Here is a 9,124-nt window from a genome sequence, read left to right on the forward strand (position 1 = left end):
GAGGAGGGAAGAACTACGACTCCCGAAGAGGAGCGCCGCCGGCCGGGGATGGCAGCAGGAAGCTAGGCAGGGCGGCTACGATCCTCACAACATCCGGGCCCCGGCGCGAAAGCGGCTCCGCGGCCGGTTGCTATGGAGACCACCACTCTGAAGGATTCGCGGTTTCACCCGGAGGGCGGCTCCCGGGATTAGGCGGATTAGTAGATCCCGATTGATCTTGCGAATGGTTCCTATTCTCTGCGGCTTTAATTGGATGTAGTAGAAAGGCCGCTCCTCTGCGCGCTCCCTGGTCGTCTTGCTATCCGCTGCCGGAGAAGACTGCGTTGGCCGAATAGTAGAGAAGATACCGAGAATGACCGAGTACGACTGGGTGGGTTTGGGCAGAGGGCTGAATGTTTTTGACAGCTGGTATTCCTCGCTATAAATTTGGGCGCCACGCACCGCCACTCGCCCCACCTCCAAGAAACACCTTTCTAGACAACCACTGGGCTACACAGACGTAAATGCATCGCGTTGAGCCAGAGTTGCCTCTGGAAGTATGAAATGACGGGATGATGTACAACTGCGGTGATGGCTTTAAATGAGAAAAACGTACCTTGTTAATTTTACATTTTCCTTACACTGCTTTGTTCAAAAAGGATAGGAGGGGAAAAAAGAATAATACAGTGCACTTGTATTCACTTTTGAGGGAAACGTAGCAAGTTAAGGTTTAGGGTTAAACAAGGTTCTGTCCCCCAATGTGGCACAAAAAAAAAAAAAAAAAAAAAAGATAAAAAGAAGCATTAACAAAGAGAATGATGGGCCTGAGCAGAAACAAAAAGGTGCCTCAAAATTAGACTTTGGGGGGGTTTTTTGCTTTTGGTGTTGTTATAGTTAACATCACCTGTGACACAACATCAAAAAAAGAAAAAAAAAACCTTAACTTTAAAACTACAGCTCCCATAAAGAGCATTTTTATCTCAATGACTTGTTCTTATTTATCTTTTAAAAATGTGTACATGTTTATAAGAAAGAGTTTGAAAAACCCCAGTGGATTGGCTTTCTCTAATTCCAGGGGAGCCTGAAAATTACATTAGTGGTCTTTACCACTAATATGATCTCTTTGTAGATTTTTATTCCTTTCAAGGCACTTTCACAGTCCAATTTTTTAAGACCTTCAATTTTAGAAGAATCATTTACACTTTTAATTAACCTTTTAATCCTTAATAATATTTGCTGATCCTGTGTGTAACCTGATAGGGCACTTAAAATAATCCTTCTATTGTTCTTTGTATAATTCTTCTATTGTTCTTTTAATTGTATCTAATTTGAACTCCACATTTTAAGAATATCAGATATGAAGAGGGTGAAACCCAAATAAGAAAACTGCAGTAACCTATGACATAAAGTAAAAGAATGAGTATTTTAGTTCTAAGTATGTAACAATTATCCTGGAAGTCAAAAAGATTCATGGTAGACCCTAACATTTCCTGATTGGGTGGTACAAATTATGCCAACAAAGTTTATCAGTTAATTTCTCTTGTTTCGACTAGATTTGGTTTACTGTAATTCTAACTTTCTGAAGAACCTCCATACTGTTTTCCAGACTGGCTGCACCAGCTTGCATTCCCACCAACAGTGTAAAAGGGTTTCCCTTTCTCCCCTTTCTCCATATCCTCACTGTCATTTCCTGACTCATTAATTTAAGCCATTCTGACCGGTGTGAGGTGGTATCTCATTGTGGTTTTGATTTGTATTTCCTGATGTCAAGTGATGTGGAGCATCTTTTCATGTGTCTGTTGGCCACCTGGATGTCTTCTTTGAAGAACTGTCTGCTCATGTCTTCTGCCCATTTCTTGATTGGATTATTTGTTCATTGGATGTTGAGTTTGATAAATTTGGGGTTTGTTGTTGTTGTTGTTGGTTTTTGTAGATTTTGGATACTAGTCCTTTATCTGGTAAGACATTTGCTGGTATCTTCTCCCATTCTATCGGTTGTCTTTTGGTTTTATCGACTGTTTACATTGCTGTGCAAAAGCTTTTTATCTTGATGAAGTCCCAATAGTTCATTTTTGCTTTTGTTTCCTTTGCCTTTGGAACATTTCTAGCAAAAGGTTGCTGGGGCTGCAATCACAGAGGTTGCTGCCTGTGTTCTCCTCTAGGATTTTGTTTTGTTTAAATTTTTTAAATTTATTTTTTAGTTTATTTTCAGCATAACAGTATTCATTATTTTTGCACCACACGTAGTGCTCCATGCAATCCGTGCCATCTATAATACCCACCACCTGGTACTGTGACCTCCCACCCCCCACCCCTTCAAAACCCTCAGATTGTTTTTCAGAGTCCATCGTCTCTCATGGTTCACCTCCCCTTCCAATTTCCCCCAACTCCCTTCTCCTCTCTATCTCCCCATGTCCTCCATGCTATTTGTTATGCTCCACAAACAAGTGAAACCATATGATAATTGACTCTCTCTGCTTGACTTATTTCACTCAGCATAATCTCTTCCAGTTCCATCCATGTTGCTACAAAAGTTGAGTATTCGTCCTTTCTTATGGAGGCATAATACTCCATAGTGTAAATGGACCACGTCTTCCTTATCCATTCGTCTGTTGAAGGGCATCTTGGTTCTTTCCACAGTTTGGTGACCGTGGCCATTGCTGCTATGAATGTTGGGGTACAGATGGCCCTTCTTTTCACTACGTCTGTATCTTTGGGGTAAATACCCAGTAGTGCAATTGCAGGGTCATAGGGAAGCTCTATTTTTAATTTCTTGAGGAATCTCCACACTGTTCTCCAAAGAGGCTGCACCAACTTGCATTCCCACCAACAGTGGAAGAGGGTTCCCCTTTCTCCACATCCCCTCCAACACATGTTGTTTCCTGTCTTGCTAATTTTGGCCATTGTAACTGGTGTAAGGTGATATCTCAATGTGGTTTTAATTTGAATCTCCCTGATGGCTAGTGATGATGAACATTTTTTCATGTGTCTGATAGCCATTTGTATGTCTTCATTGGAGAAGTGTTTGTTCATATCTTCTGCCCATTTTTTGATATGATTGTCTGTTTTGTGTGTGTTGAGTTTGAGGAGTTCTTTATAGATCCTGGATATCAACCTTTTGTCTGTACTGTCATTTGCAAATATCTTCTCCCATTCCGTGGGTTGCTTCTTTGTTTTCTTGACTGTTTCCTTTGCTGTGCAGAAGCTTTTGATTTTGATGAAGTCCCAAAAGTTCATTTTTGCTTTTGTTTCCTTTGCCTTTGGAGACATATCTTGAAAGAAGTTGCTGTGGCTGATATCGAAGAGATTACTGCCTATGTTCTTCTCTAGGATTTTGATGGGTTCCTGTCTCACATTTAGGTCTTTCATCCATTTTGCGTCTACTTTTGTGTATGGTATAAGAAAGTGGCCCAATTTCATTCTTCTGCATGTGGCTGTCCAATTTTCCCAATACAGTTGTTGAAGAGATTATCTTTTTTCCTTTGGATAGTCTTTTCTGCTTTGTCGAAGATTAGTTGACTATAGAGTTGAGGGTCCATTTCTAGGTTTTCTGTTCTGTTCCATTGATCTATGTGTCTTTTTTTGTGCCAGTACCATACTGTCTTGATGATTACAGCTTTGTAATGGAGCTTGAAGCCCAGAATTGTGATGCCATCAGCTTTGGTCTTCTTTTTCAACATTCCTCTGGCTATTCAGGGTCTTTAATGTTCCATACAAATTTTAGAATTATTTATTCCAGCAGCTCTGTGAAAAGAGTTGATGGTATTTTGGTAGGGGTTGCATTGAATGTGTAGATTGCTCTAGGTAGCATAGACATTTTAACAATATTTGTTCCTCTAATCCATGAGCATGGAACTTTTTTCCATTTCTTTGTTTCTTCCTCAATTTCTTTCATGAGTGTTCTATAGTTTTCTGAGTACAGATCCTTTGCCTCTTTGGTTAGGTTTATTGCTAGGTATCTTATGGTTTTTGGTGCAATTATAAATGAGATTGCTTCCCTAATTTCTCTTTCTTCTGTCCCATCGTTAGTATATAGAAATCCAACTAATTTCTGTACATTGATTTTATGTCCTGCCACATTGCTGAATTCCTGTATGAGTGCCAACAATTTGAGATGAAGCCTTTTGGGTTTTCCACATAGAGTATCAAGTCATCTGTGCAGAGTGAGAATTTGACTTCGTTGCTGATTTGGATGCCTTTTATTTATTTTTGCTGTATGATTGCTGAGGCTAGGACTTCTAGTACTGGGTTGAACAATAGTGATGATAGTGTTCCTCCTGTGTTCCTAACCTTAGGGGAAAAGCTCTCAGTTTTTCCATGTTGAGATTGGTATTTACTGTGGGCTTTTCATATATGACTTTTATGATATTGAGGTATGTTTTCTCTATCCCTACACTGTAAAGAGTTTTAATCAAGAAAGGATGCTGTACTTTGTCAGATATTTTTCTGCATTATGAGGATCATATGGTTCTTGTTCTTTTATTAACATAGTATATCGCATTGATTGATTTGCAGATGTTGAACCACCCTTGAAGCCCAGGAATAAATCCTACTTGTTTGTGGTGAATAATCCTTTTAATGCATTGTTGGATCCTATTGGCTAGGATCTTGGTGAAAATTTTGGCATCCATGTTCATTAGGGATATTGGTCTGTAATTCTCCTTTTTGGTTAGGTCTTTGTCTGGTTTTGGGATCAAGGCAATGCTGGCCTCATATAATGAGTTTGGAAGTGTTCCTCCCATTTCTATTTTTTGATACAGCCTCAGAAGACTAGGTGTTACTCCTTCTTTAAATACTGGATAGAATTCCTCTGGGAAGCCATCAGGCCCTGGACTCTTGTTTGTTGGGAGATTTTTGATTACTGCTTCAATTTCCTTGCTGCTTATGAATCTGTTCAGGTTTTCTATTTCTTCCTGTTTCAATTTCAGAAGGTTATATGTCTCTAGGAATGTATCCATTTCTACCAGATTGCCTAATTTGTTGGCATATAGTTGCTCTTAATATGTTCTTATAATTGTTTGTATTTCTTCAGTGTTGGTTGTGACCTCTCCTCTTTCATTCATGATTTTATTTATTTGGGTCCTTTCTCTTTCCTTTTTGATAAGCCTGGCCAGGGGTTTATCAGTCTTTCAAAGAACAAGCTCCTAGTTAAGTCGATCTGTTCTATTGTTCTTTTGGTTTCTATTTAAGTGATTTCTGCTCTAATCTTTATTAATTCTCTTCTCCTGCTGGATTTAGGCTTTATTTGTTGTTCTTTCTCCAGCTCCTTTAGGTCTAAGGTCAGGTTGTGTATTTGAGACCTCTCTTGTTTCTTAAGAAAGGCTTGCATTGCTATATGCTTCCCTCTTAGAATCGCTGTTGCAGCATCCCAAAGGTTTTGAACAGTTTTTTTTTTCATTTTCATTTATTTCTATTAATTTTTTAAATTCTTCTTTAATTCCCTAGTTGACTGATTCATTCTTTAGTAGGATGCTCTTTAACCTCCATGTATTTGTTTTCTTCCAAATTTCCTCTTGTGATTAAGTTCAAGTTTCAAAAGAACTATGGTCTGAAAATATGCAGTGAACGATCCCAGTCTTTTATTACCAGTTGAGACCTGTATGCACTGTGAAATGATTACCATAATAAGATTAGCACATTCATCACCTCACATAATTAAAGTTATTTTGTGGTGAGAACATTTAAAATCTACTCTCTAGCAACTTTCAAGTATATAATAAAGTATTGGTAACTATACTTATCATGCTGTACATTAGATCCCTTGAACTTATTCTTCTTATAACTGGAAGTTTGTATTCATTGACCAACATCTTTCCATTTCCCCCATCCCCTGGAAATCATCATTCTTCTGTTTCAATGAGTTTGACTTTAAAATTTTAGATTCATATATATGTGAGATTCTCATATTCTTTGTCTGACTTAGTTCACTAAGCATAACGCCCTCCATGTTGTCTGAAATGGCAGGATTTCCTTCTTTTTTATGGATGATTAATACTTATGTATGTATATATACATGAGAATATAGTATACTACATCTCTATCCATTATTGCATTAATGGACACATAGATTGTTTCCATATCTTTGCTATTATTGTGAATAGTGCTGCAACAAACATGGGGGTGCAGATATCCCTTTGAGATACTGATTTAACTTCCTTTGGGCATATACCCCAAACTGGGATTGCTGGATCATATGGTAATACTAATTATAATTTTTTGAGGAATCTCCAAACTGTTTTCTATAGTGACTGTACCAGTTTGCATTCCCACAAACAGTGCACAAGGGGTTTCCTTTTCTTCATATCCCTGCCAACACTTATTTGACACAAGCCATTCTAATACAGGCATGAGGTTGTACCTCACTGTGGTTTTAATTTGCTTTTCTCTGATAATTAATGATGTTAAACAACTTCTCATGTTCCTGATGGCCATTTGTCATCTTGTCTGGAAAAATATCTATTCAGATCCTCTGCTCATTTTTAATCACGTTATGTTTTGTTACTGCATTGTATGAATTCCTTGTATATTTTGGATACTAATCCCTTATCAATATGATTTTCAAATATTTTCTCCCATTATGTATGTTGTCTCTTCATTCTGCTGACTACTTCTTTTGCTGTGCAGAAGCTTTTCAGTTTGATGCAGTCTCACTTGTCATTTTTGCTTTTGTTGCTTATGCGTTTGTTGTCATATCCAAAAAATTTATACCAAGAACATCACAGAGCTTTCCCCCTGTGTTCTTTTCTAGGAGCTTTGTGCTTTCAGGTCTTACATTTAAGTCTTTAATTCATTTTGAGTTAATTTTTGTGAGTGGTATGACAGGGTTGGTGCTAATTTTAATTTTTTTCCCAAAATTTTATAATTGAGAATGATTTGATATGTTTGTATTTTAGGACAAGAAATGTGCTTCAGCTTCAAATTCAGGAACAGAAGTGAAACCTGAACAAGTTCCTCCTTGTGTGAATCCTGGAAATCCTGTGTTTTCATGTATGTTGGACCCAAAGACACTCTATACAGCTACCTCACTATCAAAACCTAAGATGATTATGTATAAAACCAATTCAAGTAATTATGGTGAATTTTTACCTAAGCCACAGTTTTTTCCCTGCAATTATACTCCAAGAGACCAAGTATTTTCAAACCATATCAGAGCTACTGGATTTTATCAAAATAACTCTCTAAACACTACACCTGATAGAACCAGAACCCTTGATTTTCCTAATTTTCAACGTACTCTATGAAAATATTTTCCTTTGCATATTTAGGAGAAAATTACTCAGGAAAAGTGCATTTTAAATCTAAGACTAGAATACCAAACTTGAAATATAAAAGTATTTGAATTAGTTAAAAAAAATACTTTAAGAAATAAAACATTTCAACTGATACCTGAATAACAGTGACTTCTTAAATAAAAATGTGTTCAAAATAGAATAAAAAGAGACATGTTTTAGTAAATCTTGGCTTTATTTAGTACATATTCTCCAAAAGTTGCAAAAGGCTCTCAAATTAGTGTTTTCATTTTCGTTGGGTAAATACTCAGTAGTGGATTTATTAGGTCATATGGTAATTCTATTTCTAATTTTTGAGTAACTTCCACAGTGTTTTCCACAGTGGCTGTACCAGTTTGAATTCCCACAACAGTACCTGAGGGTTCCTTTTCACCCACATCCTCACCAACACTTGTTATTTCGTTTCTTTGGCACCAGCCATTCTGATAGGTATAAGGTAATATCTCATTGTGGTTTTGATTTGCATTTCCCTGATGATGAGTGATATTGAGCATCTTTTTGTGGGTCTGTTGGCCATTTGTATGTTTTCCTTGGAGTTATGTCTGTTCATGTCTATTTTCAATTTTGAAATCTGGGATCGTGATACCTCCAGTTTTGTTCTTTTTCAAGAATGCTTTGGCTATTTGGGGTCTTCTTGGTTTCATACAAATTTTAGGATTGTTTGTTCTAGTTCTGTGAAAAATGCTGTTGGTATTTTTATAGAGATTGCATTAAATTCATAGATTGCTTTGGGTAGTGGACATTTTAACAATTTGTTCTTCCTATCCATGAGCATGGGAGATTTCCCACTTGTTTGTGTTATCTTCGATTTATTTCATCAATATTTTATAGTTTTCAGAATACAGGTCTTTTCTCTCTTTGGTTAGGTTTATTCCTAGGTATTTTATTATTTTTGGTGCAATTGTAATGAGATTGTTTTCTTTTTTAAATTTTTTTTTAAAGATTTTATTTATTTGAGAGAGAGAGAGCATGAAAGGGACGAGGGGCAGAAGGAGAAGCCGGCTCCCTGATGAGCAGAGGGCTTGATGTGGGACTTGATCCTGGGACTCCAGGATCATGACCTGAGCTGAAGGCAGTTGCTTAACTAGCTGAGCCACCCAGGTGCCCTGGGATTGTTTTCTTAATTTCTCTTTCTGCTACCACATTATTGATTTATAGAAATGCAACAGATTTCTGTGCACTGATTTTGCATACTGTGACTCTCCTGATTCATTTATCAGTTCTAGTTTTTTTGGTGGAGTCTTTAGGGTTTTTAATATATAGTATCATGTCATCTGCATACAGTGGAAGTTTTACCTCTTCCTTACCAATTTGGATGCCTTTTGTTTCTTTTTCTTGTCTAATTGCTGTGGCTAAAACATCTAGTACTATGTTGAATGGTGAGTAGATATCCTGTCTTGTTCCTGATATTATGGGAAAAGCTCTCAGTTTTTCCTCATTGAAGATGATGTTAGTTCTGAGTTTTTTTTTATAGGTAGCCTTTATTATATTGATGTCTCTTCCCACTAAACTTATTTTTTGAGGGTTACCATGAATGAATATTGTACCTTGTCAAATGTTTTTTTCTATATCTTTTAAAATGATCACATTGTTTTTATCCTTTCTCATATTGATATAACGTGTCATATTGATTAGTTTGTGAACATTGAACCACCTTTACATCCCAGGAATAAATCCCACTTGATCAGGGAGAATGATTTTTTTTAATGTATAGCTGGATTTGGTTTACTGATATTTTTTTGAGGATTTAAGCATCTATGTTCATCAGAGATATCTCTCTCTCTCTCCCTCTCTCTCTCTCTCTCTCTCTTGTTTAGTGACTTTATCCGGTTTTGGTATCAGGGTAATGCTGGCCT

General features: G+C 37.0%; 1 protein-coding gene across 1 annotated transcript; it reads left to right on the forward strand.

Moving 5' to 3' along the window:
* The first annotated feature begins 186 nt into the window (after positions 1-186).
* Positions 187-7,575, forward strand: CUNH15orf65 (chromosome unknown C15orf65 homolog). Its single transcript, XM_013049281.2, has 2 exons — positions 187-370; positions 6,873-7,575. Exons 1-2 carry the CDS (start codon positions 353-355, stop codon positions 7,218-7,220), a joined length of 366 nt encoding a protein of 121 aa, XP_012904735.1. The 5' UTR covers positions 187-352; the 3' UTR covers positions 7,221-7,575.
* The last annotated feature ends 1,549 nt before the right edge of the window (positions 7,576-9,124 follow it).

This window comes from Mustela putorius, unplaced genomic scaffold (assembly GCF_011764305.1).
Source record: "Mustela putorius furo isolate JIRA1106 unplaced genomic scaffold, ASM1176430v1.1 tig00000660_pilon_pilon_pilon, whole genome shotgun sequence".
In the NCBI taxonomy this organism is placed as follows: Eukaryota; Metazoa; Chordata; class Mammalia; order Carnivora; family Mustelidae; genus Mustela; species Mustela putorius.